Source organism: Pimephales promelas, chromosome 9, assembly GCF_988280905.1.
Source record: "Pimephales promelas chromosome 9, fPimPro1.hap1.1, whole genome shotgun sequence".
Classification (NCBI taxonomy): Eukaryota; Metazoa; Chordata; class Actinopteri; order Cypriniformes; family Leuciscidae; genus Pimephales; species Pimephales promelas.
The window spans coordinates 21,705,712-21,725,529 of record NC_142777.1 but is presented as its reverse complement, the minus strand read 5'-3'; the positions used below and the strand labels follow the sequence as shown (position 1 = coordinate 21,725,529).

General features: G+C 36.6%; 3 protein-coding genes across 5 annotated transcripts; 1 reads left to right on the top strand and 2 right to left on the bottom strand.

The window, feature by feature from the left end:
• Positions 1 to 349: 349 nt before the first annotated feature.
• Positions 350 to 8,155, bottom strand: phf6 (PHD finger protein 6). 2 transcript variants are annotated; one of them, XM_039665706.2, is made up of 11 exons: positions 8,027 to 8,155; positions 5,839 to 5,999; positions 5,496 to 5,597; positions 5,263 to 5,396; positions 5,131 to 5,177; positions 4,880 to 5,043; positions 4,602 to 4,745; positions 2,905 to 3,009; positions 2,597 to 2,730; positions 1,047 to 1,176; positions 350 to 902 (listed from the first exon to the last, which is right to left on the bottom strand). In XM_039665706.2, the coding sequence occupies exons 2-10, from the start codon at positions 5,968 to 5,970 to the stop codon at positions 1,047 to 1,049; spliced, it is 1,092 nt and encodes a 363-aa protein (XP_039521640.2). In that variant the 5' UTR covers positions 5,971 to 5,999; positions 8,027 to 8,155; the 3' UTR covers positions 350 to 902. The 2 variants fall into 2 exon arrangements, with proteins under 2 accessions (XP_039521640.2, XP_039521644.2); XM_039665710.2 differs by lacking the exon at positions 2,905 to 3,009.
• Positions 8,156 to 10,003: 1,848 nt separating this feature from the next.
• On the top strand, positions 10,004 to 15,818 carry cab39l1 (calcium binding protein 39, like 1). Of its 2 annotated transcripts, none has more exons than XM_039665705.2 (9): positions 10,004 to 10,220; positions 11,342 to 11,511; positions 11,587 to 11,751; positions 11,882 to 12,000; positions 13,000 to 13,168; positions 14,302 to 14,361; positions 14,472 to 14,537; positions 15,119 to 15,262; positions 15,494 to 15,818. In XM_039665705.2, the coding sequence occupies exons 2-9, from the start codon at positions 11,395 to 11,397 to the stop codon at positions 15,683 to 15,685; spliced, it is 1,032 nt and encodes a 343-aa protein (XP_039521639.1). In that variant the 5' UTR covers positions 10,004 to 10,220; positions 11,342 to 11,394; the 3' UTR covers positions 15,686 to 15,818. The 2 variants fall into 2 exon arrangements, with proteins under 2 accessions (XP_039521639.1, XP_039521638.1); XM_039665704.2 differs by having other exon boundaries at positions 10,083 to 10,220; positions 12,997 to 13,168.
• A 2,542-nt stretch (positions 15,819 to 18,360) lies between these two features.
• On the bottom strand, positions 18,361 to 19,534 carry ccdc160 (coiled-coil domain containing 160). Its single transcript, XM_039665772.2, has one exon. It carries the CDS (start codon positions 19,395 to 19,397, stop codon positions 18,471 to 18,473), a length of 927 nt encoding a protein of 308 aa, XP_039521706.2. The 5' UTR covers positions 19,398 to 19,534; the 3' UTR covers positions 18,361 to 18,470.
• Positions 19,535 to 19,818: the final 284 nt, after the last annotated feature.

Genomic DNA, 19,818 nt, shown 5'->3' with positions numbered 1-19,818 from the left:
ACATAATGGCTGCTGTAGATGCAAAGTGCATTTGAAAAAGTGAGGCGATGGAGAGCACAATTTGTTTGAATGCAAAATACAATTTTCACCGCAAGATGGGAGAAATTCCTACACATTGTCCCTTTAAATAAAAGTATAAACATTTAATTGTCAGGATTCACATTTCAAACTCCAAACAATATCCTGAAGTGAGTTTGAAAGCATCTGCCTTTCAGAAGGACTCTTATTTTGAATTGCTGCCACCAAATGGACAACAGAAAACACTATGCACACAGTGCCTACTTATTTAGAGATACATTTGGAATATGTGCATATAAAGAAAAAAAAAAGACCACCACGTGAGACAGAGTAAAGAAAAGTGCATGCTAGCCAATGATCTTTAATCATGTCCTATACTATAAAGAAACCACAGATATCCAATATTACTCATGAGTATAATACAGTAATAAAATATAATACATGTTGCAAGAGAGAAATAAGAGGTAAAGACAGTTTCATGAAGGAGAATTACTTTTGAAAGGCTTATTAAACGTCATGGTTTGGAGGAGATGCACTAAAAACAGTCGACGGGGGCAGTCGTTTTCAGAGTGGGTCCAAAGAGTTTGCCAAAGAGGAAACTGGAGGTGCAAGCACAAACAGATGACACTGTTCCAGCCATCCAATCATATGGTTTTAAGCATTAATATACCATGTTTAAATAAAACCTATCCAGCTAAGTTATGGTTTACACTGCGGTAACATATCGATATCATTTGATATTGAACTTACATTCTCAATGTCCATGAAATACTGTCAAAGAGACGAAAACTATTGTGAGCTGGCCCCTAGTTTCTAATTGAGCATTATACAAAAATATTTCTTTTATCCCCCATTGTATCATGTCTTCAATCTTCATTCACCTCCTGAAAAAAGACAGTACTTCAATCTTTGTCACATGTTCTATGACTTTAAAATACTACATTGCCAGTCCTGAATAATTATCAAACACAAATTCTGCCATGACAGACTGAACAAATCACACTGTAACAAGAACATCAGAGTCTCACCTAGTTGCCATTAACCTGCGATGGAGGATCCACTCTGTTGTCAATAGCAGCTTTCTCTCTACTGCGACTCTCCCTCTCTTCATCTTCCTCATCCCTTTCCTCATTTCCACTGTGATTCTTACAATAAAGCCTGGTGAAAACAACAAAAGTTCCTGTTATAATGCAATATAATGGCACACCTGATCACTGTAGGGCTGGGTGCTGTAGTGATATATTTTAAATAAATTATATAGACAGAGGCAATTCAGTTTATATCGACATACAGTAGTTTGATATTTGAAAAAAAAAAAATAGACGACAGATTGAGCTGCTGTGGGGAAAGTGCATAATCCAATTAGTCCCAAACACGAGACATGCAATATCAAGGGCTTTAAATTAACTAGAGTTAACACGGATAGTTTAAATCAGCTTTGATGCTCTGACAGACACCTATCCTGATTATTGCGTTTGAGATGTGGTGTTTTCCTCAGTGCACAACTTACATTTCACATGCATATTCTCCTAACATCTGTAAATGAGAATTGGACTGGTGTTATGCAAGCAAGTCTCTGATAAACTTCACAGACTTCAGTGAAACAGATGGAGTGCACAATAATTCTGACTAAAATATACATTTAGCCAAAATATTTGTTGTTGGACATTAAATGTGCCATTGGTAGAATTTTAAACCTACAAGTTTATTTTTGTGATAGCAGTACTGTGACTGACTACTGTCATGGGGTAATCAAATCTGGGCTAATATAATTACTAAGCTCAGATGAGCGTTGAATGCGTGTTTTTACCAGTTAACATTTAGTCTGTGCTTTTGATTTTATTTTCATTTTAACTTCTGCTTTAAAAGGCATTCTTTTGTTTTAAGATTAATGTTGTTACATGTTAGAATATATTGTATTTTAAACCATTTTTGGCACATAATATATATGGCATAGCCTACATGGTTACATTTACTAGATTTGTTTTCATAGCCTTCAATTTGAATATTGTTTGTAGGACAACATTGGGCAGGATGTGAAACAGCATTTTTTTTTAAATGAATATATATATATATATATATATATATATATATATATATATATATATTTTAAACCAAAAAGGAACAGATAAGGAACTCCCGCACACTATCATTACTTGCACTTTTTAATCAAGTTTATTCACACACAACGTTACGTTGTGTGTGAATAAACTTGATTAAAAAGTGCAAGTAATGATAGTGTGCGGGAGTTCCTTATCTGCTTGAATGACTAGCTGGTCTTATTATCTGACGCACCTATCACCTGCAGGTGTGCGATGGAGTTTGGTTACTAAACCAAAAAGGAACAAAAGTAGAAGATATAGTGTATTGAAAATGGCCATTCAACTAAAAAAAATACAGAGATATGATTTAATTTTTTTTTGTCAGAATCACCCAGCCCTTGTTCACAGTCCTGATGGTTTCAGAACCATTGGTTTCTTTCAGTCACATGTAATGTTCCAGAACCAACATAATTATCTTACCAGGATATTTATATTTGTATAATAAGGAAAACAAGCAGACAATAGTTAAAACATACTTGTAAATGCCTCTAGCCATATTCTCTATGTATTTGGCCTTGTCTTCCAGGCCACAGTGATAATGGTAGGTTTTCACGCAGGCTTTTATCTCACATCCAATGGTGGCTCCAAGCTGGGCACAAAGTGTGCATTTCTGAAATGACCAAAAATACATTAGGTGACTTTGAAATAATATAATAACAAAATCATACAAAAAAAATAGACATTTTCTACTGACCATGGTGTAAACCTATATTTAGTTCACATTCTTATATGTTAGCAACATAGTTTAGAAATTCTATATTGAATTAAATTTAGAAAATTTCACCATTCTTTTTCCTCTTTTGATTTCCTGGATAACCGTTTTAATGTCAAAGTTCCCAAATTCGGCACGCGAGGTGGTAGTTAGCTGGACGGTACCCGAAGAAAAAAGCTGTGACAAAAACAGAGAAAATAAAAGACGTTTTAACGGAACAGGCTGAATCAAACTTTTCCAAACCTAGAATAAGTCTTAAAATAACATGGAGTAAAATACTTTTTCAGTACTAAATACCTTGAGTATTTTGATAAATACAAAGATTATTTTTTTAATAAAAAAAGGTGTTGAGCTCTCCTACAATAGGTTTACATGTATAAAAAAAAAAAAAAAAAAAAAAAAACTTAAATTCTTATAATATTATACATTGCACATCCCCTTATTTGAGTCTGAAAATGGTTTGTTCAACCGGGGTGCAATGGGCTATATGCACGCATAAGTTCCGCATTTGACGTAAGGATGCTCGTCCATTTCCGGTTGTGTAGATTAAAGCGGAGGAAAACCGGAGAAAACGGGATTATGGCAGATTCTTCAATATTTACTGTCCTCCCGTCTTTGAAACGAAACGTACATACGTTTAGATGTAATTTTATATATAGTTATGTTTATTTAATATAATTTTAAAAAGAAGCATAAACACAACGAGGGGTGTCTGTTTTAGTGACTAACGTTTTATTAGTATAACCATGGAGTATAAAATTCAATATAAATTCTCGGTATTGCATTGGACTCTATGATCGGCGGAAGTTATCGAGCATCCTTAATCCTTCACCGGAAATAACGCCGTGCATAGAGCCCATAGTTTACTTATTTGATAATTTACTCATTTACTTGTTTTATTATTGCGGACAATGGTCATCTTTCTATCGCATCAAAATATTTCACCCAAAAGGCGAGCTTGTGGATATCATGCATGCAATTTGGATACATTGCACGAGAGTTATGCCGGTGAAGGAGTCTAACCAGTAAATCTTTCCCTGAAAGTTAAAGTGAAAGCAAAACATCTGATGCTGCATGTCGCGTTAATTCTCTCAGACACAGCAAGAGCTGAATCTACCATCATTTATCATTATTTTTATATTTTATCATTATTATTTATTATTCTTTTCATCGATGACTGATTATTGATCTGTGTTCGGACATAAAGACTGTTATTAGGCCTAAATAATTTTAGTAATAATAATGTTATTAAAAATAATTTCTATTGTTATTTGTGGCATTCAAATATTTTGTTTATGTGCAATGGAAACAAAACAAAATGCAACAATGCCGTTTTTGCTTTGGCTCAAACAACAACTGTATACAAATGATGCATCTCTTTTATAACAAGCACTCTTGACAATTTGTGAACTTTCATTGACTAGTCCCTAATCTGTGTGCATCTCAGTTTTGCAGTACGGTTATGTGGTGATGTTATTAAATGAGAGAATTAATTGTATGCCCTAATAATAATAATTAGTAATAGTAGCCTGATAATAATAATAATACTATTAATAATAATATATTAAAGGGAAAACCAGCCAATTATCACCTTGATATTGCCTTAGGCATCGGCAATATCTCTGACTATTATTAATACATGATATCATCGACTATCGGCACAACCCTAGCAATAACTTTGCTGTGCACTTTGATCTTTAAATCTTTCCAGATCTGTTACATTCCCAAACAGCATGATCCATTGTTTATTAGGATTGAAGAAGCCTCACCATGCATTTGTAGTGGGCAGCCACCTTCTTGGCATTGTCCGAGTGGAGCACACCCCGCGTTTCATTCTCTTCTTCACCGGCATGACAGAAGCCACAGCGAAGGCCTGAATCACTGGGGCTGCCTCTCAGAGGGGACCGGTCTCGCTGTGCCACACACAAGCACATAACAAATTAACATATGCCAACCATTGAAATTCTAAACCTTCATGTCACCTGTAATCACTTTTGGAATAAATATGGGTTATTTAAGAAGAAAGAAAACAGATCAAGTGGCTTACATGTGAGGAGCTCTCTGTATCATCATTGCCTTGTGACGAGGTGGATCGAGTGTCATCTGACTGTCCGCGCGACACCCCTCTGATTCTGTTTTTCTCAAAACGCCCCCTTCCCCTGCTCCTCGGTGGAGATGAATCCGAGTCATTGGCTGGAACTTCCTGTTCATCTGGAATAAGAGCAAATCACTGATAAACATAATAGACCACAAGCAGGTTATTGCCCAATATTAAAGGACGTAGAGACAACTAGTTACCATCACTGCCATCTTGAGAGGCATCTCTGTGTTTGCGACAGTAAACACTAATTTTCAGGGGGGGAAAAAAAATGGTCTCACATAGTGATAAAACATATGCAGTTCTGTGATAAGCGGCATCAATATGCTTACAGATAGATGCCTTGAGATGGATTCTCCTTGGTCTGTGCCTTGTCCCATAGAGCGCAGTAATAGTGATATGTCCGCCTACATGTCTTCACATCACAGCCGATGGTCGCCCCGGGCCGATGACATGAAGTGCACATCTGAACAGGAAATCAGCAGGTGAGATAGAAAAGCTGTATGTTTATCCTCTAATCTCTACTTTCAGCCTTAAGGAACAACTGCATTTTATGAGAGCTTACTAGTTTATTTCCTCTTTTTATCTCCTTCTTCACATCCTCGACAGAAAAGCCTCCAATGTTTTCACTCTCCGAGTGAGATGTGACCAATGCCGATGAGAAAAGCTGAGTAAAACAATCATGGGTCAAATGTTAGACATGCATTTTGTTAAAATACATACTTTTTATATTTATATATAACAGATGTTATTGTCACAACACATGTGACGCTCAATATTCATATTCTCTGAGATCAGTTTTGTGAAACCAGGCAAATAAATCAATAAGATAAATACATGAATAAGAGCTGTTTCCATCCCTTTTTACAAATATAGAAGAAAGCTAAGCTAGTGGACAGCTAACATACCATGCACTTGTGGTGAGCTGCCACCCTGTGGTTCTCTGACACCAGTAACTGTCCACACTCTTTGTCACGGTTGGTTCTACAGAAGGCACATTTTCGAAGGCGTGCTGAAGCTCCTTTTCTCTGTCCTGACATGACCAGTTTTCACACACTCCACCTGTCCTCTGTTTTGAAGACAAAAAACAACATTGCCATTGCCCTGATGTGCACAGGTAGGAAGAGCAAAGATCATTTTATAGTTCAGATCTGAAGAATAACTTTCCACGTTTTGTGTAAGTATATAAAGCAACAGATGGTTAAAATCCATGTTCGGAGGACGGGGGTTTTTTTTTTTGGGGGGGGGGGGGTGATTTTTGAAACACCACATCTGTTACTGAATCACTCTATATGAGAGAAAAATATAGTTTAGGCAGATGGTTGTAGTTAGTTTGCTTATGCAACTCAGTTATTAAACTAATTTGTCTGTTTTGAAATTTCCCCAAAAAGGAAATACATGACTATCAGGACTTAAACTTCTTCCAAATGTCTTTATTGCAACAGTCTATTTCTAGTATGAAAATGTTTGATGGGTATTATATTATTAGATGTTACATATTACATCTACATAAAAAAAAAACACTTATAGAAGAAATAAAACAATCACAGTTTTACTAAATCTTTTTAAATTTAGAAATTCAAATTAGTAGAAAGTTTAAAAGAAAAAAAAAACATTTTTGTTGCTGTACTAATTAGATGTTTAAGACAATTTAACACATTTGGCAAAATGTGTATGATGGTTTTATTCTGCTTTCTACATAGATTACTACTAAAAATCAATCAAAACAAAAAACAAATCTGTTTTAAAAGTGAATATCAAAGCTCACATTAATACATTTCCATATTATTGGAAATATAAAACAACATGAGATCTATATAATGCTACGCTTAAATTGTGTTAAATAAATGTATGAAGACAGTTGCCATTTCATTTTAGGAGGGGGCAACCTCGCAATGGGGATAATTGTATTTGGGGGTCCGACTCCAAAAAAACCCTTATTTTAAATTTTTTTTTTTTTTAAATCCCCTTATTTTACAAGGCTACTTAAAATCCAATGAACTCTGATCTTACTATAAGCATGGTGTAGTAAATAAACTGGATGGTCTGAGTAACGTTACATATTTCAAGTTTATCCCTTGTGGAAAACAAATCTCTCTATGACGGACAAACCGTAAGCTTAGTCCAAATGTAAGAGCACATAACACACAAAACCTGTTAATACAACCTTGTGGTGTCTAACTTACACCATTTTATTGGCATTACAATAACGTAGGAAAAGTACATGGGTGGCGTATTCGAAACGCTGCATTGCCAATAGGAAGCTTTGACCGAGTTCACAAAACAGCCCCAGCGCGAGACGGCTAACTCATCAGTTTCACCCAAACCTGAAAAAATATCGAGATTTCGCTGGTACGATTATATATTCATCATTCGTATCGTGTTTTGAGATTGATGGCGTGTTGTTTAGAGTCGCGATGGCTTTACCCGCCTTCGCACAACAGAGCAGCTCATCCGCTGCCATGATAGCCGAGAAGCTGCTCTCGCGCTGCAACACAAACACCAGCAACGCAACACCGCGCGACACTCTGTATCCACAGAACAGCTGATACAACCTGCCCAAAGTCTCGATCAAGCCCTCTAAAACCAACACACACAAGGGACAACACCGCATCCCTCACCGTTTTCACAAATAAGGGAGGAGGAGGATATACAGGCCCACGACAAAGCTCTTGTTTCGCTTTTAACAAAAACTCTTTTACTTTCCAGTGAATATGAACTAATATAAGACCACCAAGTCCACCTGGGGTCCACCTCAAATTATACAAAGATCATGTGTATATTTGTATAAGTGTAGCCCATTAAAGGCCCGCATCATACGGTGGCTAAAACAATACTGATGATGAAAAACTGTGAGTAAATATTTTAATCTGAACTTCTGGGGTGAATGCAAGCCATAATTTGGTTTTTATAATACATTGTTCGCTGCGGGCTCATTTTGCCCGCTTCACATGGGGATACCCGCCATACGAAAGGTATTTACATATCGCAGCAAAAAGACGAAGCTAGTTCCGACAATTGTTCCACTCACCCCATTGCTTTCCTGACTGTAAACTGTACATTGCAGTGTCTGTGTGACATATTGTGAGCTCTTACCGCTGCTGTGTTGAATGGGGACAGATTTACAGCGGCTGTGAGCGCGTGTTCTCGCTCTTCCTCTCGCTGAGCTTTGAGTGCTTGCAAGTTCTGCCTCTCACCATTGCGAGGCGTTCAAGTGACGTCGCACACTGCAAAAAGCATGTTTGTCCGACATTGAAAGCATACGCGCACGCCCCTTACGTACTGTGGTCACCGTCAAGATAGCTTGAGGAATAGGCCTAGACGAGCAAATATGAAATACAGATGAGTTGCATAATGGTCTGACAAAATGCGGATGGTGTATGGATATTTTTTTTAATAAAATGTAAGTATTTACACATAAATATTAAGTATCATATTTTATGAGACTAATTCATCTTTTTTTAAATAAAATAATTATTTCTTTGCACCAATTTTGCAATTTTAGGGTGACCATATTTTGATTACCAAAAACCAGGAGAGTCGGCCGGCAAACAGATACTCGAAGTTTACTCAAAGATGCCTTATTAAATTCAATTCATTTAAAGTAGGCTGCCTCCTCTCTATGGATAGAAAATGACTATATTACAAGACACAAATCTTCTCAGAGGTTACTCAACATGTTTTATTATGACAGGTTTCAAAAATAGGCCTAATTATTGAAACAATGATAGAAATAATGTCTCTAAACTAAAAGAAATACCTCCAAATTGAACAAAAATAGCTCTCACAAACTTACAAAAACGAACTAACAAAATATATTTTCTTTAGTTTTCTTCCTCTTTGTCCTGTTTTTCTTCATCATCCTCCTCGTTTGTCCATCTATTTTGCTGTAGAGCTGATCTTTCCCAGCAGTTTTTTGAAAACCAGGACATTTTCATCACTGAATAAAAAAACAGGATAGCCTGGACAGGACCTGAAAACAAGACATATCCTGGGAAAACATTTGTTACATAGGTTACATGATTCGGACAGGGGTTTTCCATCTTTTTGATGCCACTGACCCCCAAATATGATCATCCCTGTGTAAATTTATAAGGCGTCTAATTTACACACAGAAAAAAATAAAATAATTTAAAATTAGTTTCAGTTATTATATTATACTCACTGTATGGATTCATTTTTGTTTATTTACTTATTTCGAATCAAATTTGTATTTATTTATATTAATTATTTACTTAATCTAGTTTAGGCCTTGTTTCACAGAGACAGCGCTTATTTAGGACTTTTAAATAGCTTTTATAATCGTGCGCTAGAAAAAAAAATATTACTGGTGTGGTGTGCATCTTCAGACAAATGTGCCTAACCTTTGAGCCCTCAGATGGCTTTGCATAAGAAACCATCATGCTACTGTGTTAAATATAGCCACATGGGATCGGGAGTACTTTGGAAAGCCATTTTCGTAGATACTCCACCCAAAAATGAAAATTCTGTCATCATATACTCACCCTCAAGTTGTTACAAACCTGTATGAGTTTTTTTTTCTTCTGCTGAACACAAAGGAAGATACTTTGAATTATTAGTTTGAACAGTATTAGTTTTTTTTTTTAAATATACATTTAATGTATTACACATTCAATAATTTATTATACATTTGTGCATAAAATCCACTGTTCTGACCAGCAGGGGTCACCAGCGTGTTGCGTTTCCAAACAATGATTCATTATGCGAGGCACTTGGTGCAATTGATTTGAAGTTTCGAAAAGCCTAGTTTCTTCCATCACAAACTTTTACTGTCTATGATCACAACATGGGCTGCGTTTCTCAAAAAGCATCGTGAGCTAAATTGATCGTAGAGACCATTGGTGGCGAAAGGTCTACGGTGTACTTTGGCTTACGATGCTTTCAAGAAACGCAGGTCAATATTCAGGTCCTGCTTTCAGTGGTTGTGTTGCCTCATCTTCATTCAGTTCGATTCCTGGTCAGGGTGTGCGCCTCCGTCTCGTGTTCTGATTGGTCAGAGTTAACGTCAATTAAAAGGGGGCGTTCGAAAACTCTCTTCAACTTCCCTGATAAAGTAAATCGGCAGAAGTGTACGAGGCGAGGAACAAACCATTCTTAAATTATTCGCAGTTACTAACTTATTAATTATCTCCTTCTGGGGAGATACATATTTAGCTCGTTATAGTTTGAACTGGATTTATATATCTAAGTTATATCTAGCTGCTAACAGCTCGACCTAACGATTCTTCTCGTCGCGTAGTTTGGATTTTAAAGTGGAGTGGTGAACGCGGTGAGTGTCTCTGCCTTCCTTCCACCTCCTGCTAACACACATCCACTTAGCCTGATATGTTGTCTGTCATGTTGTTTTCTATCTATATCGCACTTTAATAAACATTTTATGTTGATTTGTTGTTTTCAAATTAGTTTCTCGATAATCTTTTTTTCTGTTCACGATGAATGATCAGCTTATAATGTTCGCGACTTGACCAACTGTCAAAATGTCATCGAAAAGTTGAAAGGTTCAACTTTAACCGCGTCTAACAGGAAACCTAGAGGAGCCGTGTGACAAAAATCCACTCTGACAGATTACATTGATGGAAAATGTTATTATAGAAGTTATCTAAGTGGTTAGTTTCCTGGTTTGAGTTATTCTTCGAGCTAATTTGGCTTTACTTGAAAGAAGTCGGTTAGCAGCGAGCTACATGGCTACATGTTCAGCCTGCTGAAAGATTGAAACAAAGTGGATTTTATTTCTCCCTGTGCCATAGTTTTTTTTTTTTATGGGTACCTGATAAGGATAAGGGTTATAGGGTGGCACACTACCCAGTAAAGTGACCGTGATCAGTAATATTAAGTTCCTGAGAAGTGTTGATCGATAAGTGCTGGGAGGCGGTTAGCTTAGCTCATCGGGGTATTAGCTGTTTTTCAAGTTGAACAATTTGCCTAGTTGCTCATAGAAGCGACTCGTTTAGTAAATGTTTTCCTCTTTTGTGTCATGCTTTCACATGTGGTGAAATCTTAACTTGTACTTGTTAGTGTTAAGCAAGTTTAGAAGGTGTTTCATAACATATTTGGTTTATTACTTGCGCAATAACAAGAAACAAAATAAACAAATAAACAGCCATAAGGCTCATAGTCTGTAAATAATATTAGTGTAATGCAAATTAATCCACAATTTATGTTGTTTTTCGTATCTCAGAGCAACTTTGACAGAGTCTTTCATTTTTTTATTGGTGTATAGTTGTGTTAGCAGTCATAACAGTACAGGCAGTTTTCTTTGTATGTTTCAACTCTGAAGTGTATAAACGAAATTATTAAAATCAATGTTTTGGCTGCTTTGAAAATGCCTGTCTTTTCAGGTTTGTCCATTTGTCCACTCATTGTTAATTTTGTTTCGTTTAATTTTTAAAGGTGAAACTTTTCCGTTTGTCCTTCGAAGTCCAACACACATCCCAGCTAAAACCATGCCATTCCCCTTCGGAAAGCCTCAGAAGAGCCCTGCAGACATTGTGAAGAGTCTGAAGGAGAATATGGCATACTTGGAGAAGCTGGAATCATCTGAAAGCAAGAAATATGAGAAGGTAAATCCCTTTTTTCTTTTTTGAATCTCAATGCAAATGTGACGCAGTCAGAAAAACTCACTGTTTTTCCTGTAGGTTGCAGAGGAAGTATCAAAAAATCTTGCATCGTTGAAAGAGGTGCTGTCTGGCACTGGAGACAAGGAGCCTCAGACTGAGGCAGTGGCCCAACTTGCTCAAGAGCTCTACAACACCAACCTCCTCATTTCACTCATTGCAAATCTACAGAGGATTGATTTTGAGGTGCGTATCACTCCGTTTGAAATGTTTGGATTACAACTACTTCCGTCCTGCTGGAAGATGCATTGCTCTGTGCACTAACCACTCATTTGCTGTTTGCTCTGTTTGATTTATATTATGTTGTTCACCAAAGGGAAAGAAGGATGTGGTGCATCTGTTCAGCAACATAGTACGTCGGCAGATTGGCGCTCGCACCCCGACTGTGGAGTACATCTCGTCCCATTCTCAGATCCTCTTTATGCTGCTGAAAGGGTGAGTTTCCAGACCCCAGGGCATAGCCATGGATCAACACTTTCAGAAACCATTGATTAGCCTGGCTTTTCCAATTGATGTTATGGGAGTCTGTGGTTGTTTGGTTATTTTTGGACCATCATTTCCTGTCCACGTGGCTGAGCTGCCAATGAACTTTATCTTCCACAACACAATCGTATCTAGTTATTGACACTCTAGTGTCATATTATCATATTATCGACTCTTTAACGGTTTATTTTGGGTAATGTTTTATACAGCAGTGGCCAAAAGTGTTTTTTTTTGTTTTTAATGACCCTAGAGTCCATCGAAATATGAGGGAAATATTTTATATATATATTTTTTTTTAAAGTTAAACCTGAGAAGAACAAACAACTTAAAGGGGTGGTTGATTTATGATTTCACTTTTCTAACTTTAGTCAGTATGTAATGTTGCTGTTTGAACAAACAACATCTGCAAAGTTACGAGGCTCTAAGTTCAAAGCAAAGGGAGATATTTTCTTTATGGGACAGGCACAAGAACGGTGTGTTTTTGACCGTTTAACATGCTATATAAAAATGTCTGTGGAGTATTTTGAGTTAAAACTTCACATACACACTCTGGGGACATCAGAGATTTATTTTACATCTTGTAAAAAGGGCATTATACCACCCCTTTAATGTTCAAAATTATTGGACAAAAAAAGCAAGCTACAACAAAAAACATAGGGAAAAAAGTTACAATGACTAAAACATAATCTATTATATTATTTTTTCTTTGGTTCTCTCTTATTTTTGCATGTGCTTATTGTTTCTTTGTACGACAGTCTGGACAAAAATTGTCTGCACAACTTTGCAATATGCTTACAAAATTAACAAATTTGTAATATTTTTTGAATAAAAGGTTTAAATTTCCCAGACAGACATCCCTTTTGTCCACTACTGTAAATTGATACAAACAAGTGTGGGTCTTGCATGCTAGAGAAGTAACCATTTAAAAAAAAATCTACCTTTTGAAAGCAGCTATGAAACCCCAGAAGTGGCCCTTAACTGTGGCATGATGCTGAGGGAATGTCTGCGTCATGAACCTCTGGCCCGAATCCTTCTGTTCTCGGAGGATTTCTTCTGCTTCTTTCGCTATGTGGAGTTGTCTACCTTCGACATTGCCTCTGATGCTTTTGCCTCTTTTAAGGTATGACATGTACACAAAGCATCATCCATCTTGTGGGCTTTTCATTTGTAAACTTTGACTTTGACTTAAGAAAGAACATGAAGAATGCTACAATACATAAAAAAAATCAGAGAAGTGATCGTTTATGGCTTAACCATTTAGTGATGTCAAAAGTAATTTTCAATTAAAATAAATAAAACCATAAATTTGCATTATACCTTACTGTAAACATTATATATTATGAAGTGGAAAAAAACATCATTTTTTTGTTTACTTCTCATCTATTCATTAATGCTGTGTTTTTGTAGATATAAAGTACTTTTGTATCCATAAACCACACAATTCCTCAACTACACCATTAGCTTGCATATTAAATTTTTTTTTTTTTATGATGCATTGCATTTATGCTCTAGTTCTAGGCCTTCATTTCTGGGTAAAAAATGTCAGATTTATGCCGGATTTTTTTTTTGACGCATGAAGAAAATATATTTAGGTTTTTTTTTTTTCACATTTCCCATTCATTTCAATGTGGGGTCATATTGACCCCGAAGACCAGAAGTGTAAACATTTTTTTTTTTTTTAAGTACCTTCAAAACAACTGAAGCCCAGTTTTTGTGTGTGTAAATGTAGATTATGTATGAAAAGTCACAAAATCTTATTCCACTGAGATGAAGGGAACCTTTTTTTTATTAAGTAAAAGTCGATTGGGGTCGTATAGACCCCATGACCCGATTGAGGGCTACTTTAGAGGGTTAGATGACTGAACCTAAAATAAAAGCTATGTCATCATTTGCTCTCCCACATGTCATTCTTAACACATTTCCATTTTTGTCAATCCATTGAACATCTATGTGATCAATACTGTATGTTCATGGTTCAAAAATCACATAAAGTGATTGTAAAAGTAATCCATAATAATCAAGCGGTTAAATCCAAGTCTTAAGAGACGAAATCACTTTATATGATGAACAGATTTACTTAATGCTTTTATTCATATATAAACCTTGATCAACAATAAAGCACATCAAATATGTTAAACAGAAGCGTAAAGGTGCATGCTTGAATTTGTACAGTATGACAATGTTTTTTTCCCCCCTTTGCCTTTATCTTGTATGACATTTGTAAGTGCATTTACCTTAAGACTTTGTTTTTAGGATCTCCTAACAAGACATAAGATCATGTGTGCAGATTTCCTAGAGACAAATTATGACAGAGTGAGTAATTCTTGTTTCCCAATAATACATGTGCCAGTTCTTTTGTATATAAGTGATTTTTAATGCTCTACTTTATGGAGAAATATTATGATAAATCATTTGTTTTTCAGGTGTTCACGGAGTATGAAAAGCTGCTGCATTCCGAGAACTATGTCACCAAGCGCCAGTCTCTGAAGGTGAGAGTAAAACACTATTTTCCGTTGCTTTCAATAATTTAAGGCAGTAATGATATTCCAACCCTTGAGGCTGAGATTAAAGGAATAGTTCACTTAAAAAAAAAAAAAAAAAGTCATTTAATCACACTCCAATTGTTTCAAACCTGTAAGAATTTCTTCTGCTAAACACAAAAAAAGACATTTTGAAGAATGTTGGTAACCAAACAGTTAATGTATACCCTCCCTGTTTGGTTATTGACTTCCATAGTATTATTTTTTTTCCTACTATGGAAGTCAATAGGGTCCATCAACTGTTTGGTTACCGACATTCTTCAAAATGTCTACTTTTAGGTTCAACAGAAAAAATAAATTCATACAGGTTTGAAACAACTTGAGTGTGAGTACATGATGACAGAATTTTCATTTTGAAGATAACTATTCCTTTAAGCTGCTGAAGGAAAGTTAGTTGAACTACATTGAAAGTTCATTCATGACAAACCTTATTTGGTGTCGCAAAAGCAGCAATTTGTTAGGTGGTTTTGCTTTATTCTTACCATTTGTTGTTGTGCTTAATTGTTTTATATTTATCTAATGATATCCAGCTTTTGGGAGAACTACTACTGGACAGACACAACTTCACAGTCATGACCAAATACATCAGTCGAGCTGAGAACCTAAAGCTGATGATGAACATGTTGAGGGACAACAGCCGCAACATTCAATTTGAAGCCTTCCATGTCTTTAAGGTATGCATTTAAATGCACAGCATTGCATGTAATTTAATATATTTGAGTTTGGCACTTTGCTTGTCTGCTTTTCCCTCCGTCTACTCCAATTACTTTCCACTCTCAGCAGCTGACCGGTCTCCTGTCCCAGTTCTGCCCTCCCTTTTTGAATGTAAACAGGTCAGGGTCAGTTACTAGGGACTGCATGTATGGAGATTCAGTGACTTTTATGGGTTTCTTGTGTCCTCTCAGGTGTTTGTGGCCAACCCCAATAAGACACAGCCTGTGCTGGACATCCTCATCAAGAATCAGTCGAAGTTGGTGGAATTCCTGAGCCACTTTCAAACGGACCGCTCAGAAGACGAGCAGTTCTGCGATGAGAAGAACTATCTCATCAAGCAGATCCGGGACATCAAAAGGTCTGCACCTGCAGAGGAGTCCTAATGGAAAACGTGGAGTGTAGAACCGGGGCGCTCGCCTAGTGATGTGGTTTGATTATGTGGGTGAGAATTGGATGGGAGGAACAGCTAAGTCAAAGAAAGAAATCACTTGGACTAAATATATGTACATCTAACTTCTGAAATAGGTGGAGAAATGCTGGCAGAAAGTGCAAACACTTGCCTGTCCCTTTAGTTGGGGCGAGCAGGGAGGAGCAAGTAGATCCCAAGCACTCCATTTAAACCTATATATATTTTTAGCACTGCCCTTAGAAAAAAAGTACAATTGATTTACCTCCAGGTGGTAAATCTTAGATTAAAAAATTGTATCCAAATTCATGTGAATGAGAACTATATCTAAAGCCTGCTCATGGCTTTTTAACATTTTTTTTAAAAGTTTGAACAAGTATATTGGTACAAGGTATGGCTCTGCATATTTGCACTAAATCTGGTAGCTTTGCTCCAGGTTGGCCATTAGTGCCAGTTCACACACATTGTCTTAGCACAAGACAACCAAATATTGTAAAACGGTAGGTCATAAACACAGGACATCATGAATGAGGCCTTATTTAAGTACACAAATACAGTCGACAGGACATTCTCACATTTAAACTAGTTAAGGGATGTTAAAGCATTTTTAAAAGCCAGAAAATGTCATGTGGTCAAGCAAAACCTTTATCTTTGAAAAAACAGCTGTGGAGTTTAGTGGTCATGTTGGATGCTGCACTCAATTTCCATTTTAACTGGGTGCCTTATTTAAATAGCTTGGTCATTCTGGGTCTTCTATTACATTTATATTTATCTATAACATTGGATTTGTAGTATTATTCTGCTTTTGCTTGGGTTAACAAATTAAGAGGACTAGTTTTATTTAAACTGCTTTAAAGTGATAAAAAAAAATAAACTAATTATAGGTTTTCTCAGTCTAGATAAAAATGCAATGAATTCAGGGTTCAAAGACTTCAGTGAAGGTGAAATGCATGGTACACAATTACAGTGCAAGACTTGATAACTTACACACACACTGTAACATTGAAAGGATGTGAAATGCTAGAGCTGGGCATGTCATTCCTCATACTGCATTTTGATGGACAGCTTAGACAAGCCAATTAAAAGCCTTTAAAAGATGGATACAATAGGAAGGACCATTTAACACAGTTCTTCGTGTCCTGCACTGTCAAACTTGAATGAGCCAAAGCTGTGGTAACATGGTACATCTTACGATGCCTGACTGGACTAAGAATTGGGTTCTCCATTGGATCGCACCTTTCAGAATCTCTTAGAAGTTTTAGATTAAATGCAGAACAGCATTCTACTGAAAGGTTCCACCATTAGTCTTTATACCTTAAGTTGAATATATTTTATGCACTCTATTTGCACAAGTTCCTTTTCTTATATACCTCAGATTTTAAATTCCTAAGTGCTGTCCACCCAACACCCCCCTGCTTTAGTAGATTTTGTGGTATCATAGCATTAGCAAATGCATTTGGTGTCATGAGCTAGCATTGGTTAATCTTGGTTAATGTTCAATATAATATATATATATATATTTCAATACAGTTAAATCAATTAACATTAGTTTAAACATAAATAACAAACAATGTTATATTCATTATTAACATTAACCTAGATTAATTAACTGTTAATGATGCCTAATGCAAAAAGTAACAAATCAAAGTTTGTCATAAGTGTTTGTTGTCATTATGGATGTGGGGCAGTAGTTTGAATTATGCAAGCTAGAATAAGACTTTACAACACCAAAGTTGTGGTCTTTGTAATGCTGAAAGGACCTACAAGGGAAACCGTTTAATTTTTGCAGTTTACTAATGGGTACATAGTCTGTCACGAGTGTGAGGAGAGCACTCGCCGTGCTTGTGTAAATGAGCCACACTCTAAAAGGTTTTTAATGGATCAATTCAAATGTCAATGTGTTCTTGTGCTTTGACATCGTTTCAGTCAGCTCTTCAGCAGACACAAATGATTTGAAAGTATAACTTGCGTGTTTAGATTTGTGCTTTATTGTAATTATGTAGGGGGGTAAAGGGGTAAAACCTTCTGAGCTGCCTTTCTTGCTCTTATAAACTGCACCATGTGTATAATCACTTGTCATTTGATACCAAAAATTACAAGAATGGGTGTTTTGGCCAAATGTGATTATTCCGCCGACAGGGTTTTAAAGGAGGTTTTTGTCTTTAAGCACATTTAGGCTTTGAGCCTTCAGAGTTTAAAAGTAATATGCTAAATCTTTGCTAAGTATATATATATATATATATATATATATATATATATATATATATATATGAAGAGTTCAGATGCAAAAGCCTTTAAATGCCATTTGAAATTTTCTTCTTTAATGATTTTTATCAAACTTGTATATTTAAGTTCAGTGATTTCACTTAAATGGCAATGATAATTACCTATTAATTGTTATTTAAGTGAAATTACTGAACTTAAATATACAAGTTTGATAAAAATCATCATTAAAGAAGAAAATTTCAAATGGCATTTAGAGGCTTTTGCATCTGAACTCTTCATATGCACATACCTTTTATTTGCAGTTTGACTGATAAATGTTTGCTATGCTCTTCACTCATTTTTCACACATTTGAGTTTTGTTTCCATTGTGGGAGAGGATTATATATGTACATAAAGTTTTATTTAAAAAAAAGCGAGTGTGGAGGCATATTGAAAATAAAAGAAAAAGTGGCACTTATTGTGTGGTAACTCTCTTTTTTTTAATCTAAACATTTTAAGGATTGAAATGGCTACATTTGAAATATTACTGCAACTAATTATTGGCAGCTGAAGTGTCTGCGTAGGAGCTCGAGGGCCGTGCGGGTCCGTGCGTGACTCTCTCTCTCAGCATGGATGTCAGTGTGGGTCTGCTCCACCTCCCTCTGAAGCTTCAAGAGCACAGCCTCATTTTCTATCTGAGCTGCTTTTTCCAGCCTGTCTCCTTCAGACTTCCATTGCGCTTGCACTCTTTCCAGTTCCCACATGAGGTTGGAGCGCTCCTGTGTGATCTGCTGCATGTCCTCTTTCGCTTTTCTCAGAGTTGTCCTCCACATGTCTGCCTCTACTTCCTTTTCCCTGACCTCTATAGTCAACTTATGTAACTGAGCATTCATTTTTTGGCTCTCAGACTTCAAATCATTTATCACAAGGGCCTGACGTGAAGCCATTTTTTTGGAAAGGCTTAACTGCTCCTCAAGCTTCTCCACCAGGCCTTGCAGCTTCATCTTTTGCTTATGTTCTACCTTAAGCTGCTCGTCTGTACAACTGAGCTGTTGCCTTAGTCTCCATCTGTCCTTCTCCACTTCTGCGAACCCAGCCCGTAGTTTGCTGATGTCCCCCTCGTTCCAAATGCACATCTGTCCCGCAGTCTCACTCTGGTCAGAAGGTTTTTCAGAGTTTGCTCCATTTACAGGCTGCTCATGGCTAATAATTCTCTTTGCTAGGGCCTCCTTCTTTAACAGTCGCTCGGTGTGCTGAACCTCTTTCAGAGCTCTCAAGTAGATCTGCCTTCTGTGGCTCATCTTGGGTTCATCAGTGTTTGTAGAGTGGGTGGATGGTGATTTTGTTGAGCTGGTGCATTGTTCATTTGTCTGGTTATCAAGCAAGTTTTGGAAAGAGAAACGAGGGGGGAACAGTTTCTCCACCCAGTGATGGCCATCTCTGGAGCTGGACGTATGTTCAGTGGTTTGATCGGTGATTTCCATGGTCCTTGTGTGGTTTGAACTATATTACAATTATCTAAAACAAAAACTCAAGGAACACAGCGTAGGCCTACAATACGGGCATTCATCGCCCTCTTCTTTCAACAGTTATTAATAAAATGGTTGGATGCTTGGTCGTTCAAAACCGAATCTCTCGTCAACCTCGTTATAGCCTTTTTTAAACTCTGGCATTGATGAAACGTACAAAGCTGTAGGTATTTTCCTCTCACCCATAAGACGATTTTAAAGAAATTTTAGCGTTTCATGCTTACAACAACAGAGTCTGCGGTCTATGTACAGTTAGTGAGCAACTTCCTGTTTACAGTACAAGAGAACAACGAACACGTAGCGCCCTCTGCTGGTTTAGTTTAAATTCTTAATATTACATGCAAATCCCTACAAGTTGATTTTGTTCGTTGTTAAT

Bases quoted from the DNA above. Each gene is read 5' to 3' on its own strand.
- cab39l1 (XM_039665704.2), top strand. From the start codon at position 11,395: ATGCCATTCCCCTTCGGAAAGCCTCAGAAGAGCCCTGCAGACATTGTG. The intron at 13,169-14,301 runs GTATGACATGTA...CTTTGTTTTTAG, and splicing joins ATGCTTTTGCCTCTTTTAAG to GATCTCCTAACAAGACATAA. The intron at 15,263-15,493 runs GTATGCATTTAA...GTGTCCTCTCAG, and splicing joins AAGCCTTCCATGTCTTTAAG to GTGTTTGTGGCCAACCCCAA.
- phf6 (XM_039665706.2), bottom strand. From the start codon at position 5,970: ATGTCAGGACAGAGAAAAGGAGCTTCAGCACGCCTTCGAAAATGTGCC. The intron at 5,397-5,495 runs GTAAGCTCTCAT...TTTCCTGTTCAG, and splicing joins TAAAAAGAGGAAATAAACTA to ATGTGCACTTCATGTCATCG. The intron at 2,731-2,904 runs GTGAAATTTTCT...TGGTCATTTCAG, and splicing joins TCAAAAGAGGAAAAAGAATG to AAATGCACACTTTGTGCCCA.
- ccdc160 (XM_039665772.2), bottom strand. From the start codon at position 19,397: ATGGAAATCACCGATCAAACCACTGAACATACGTCCAGCTCCAGAGAT.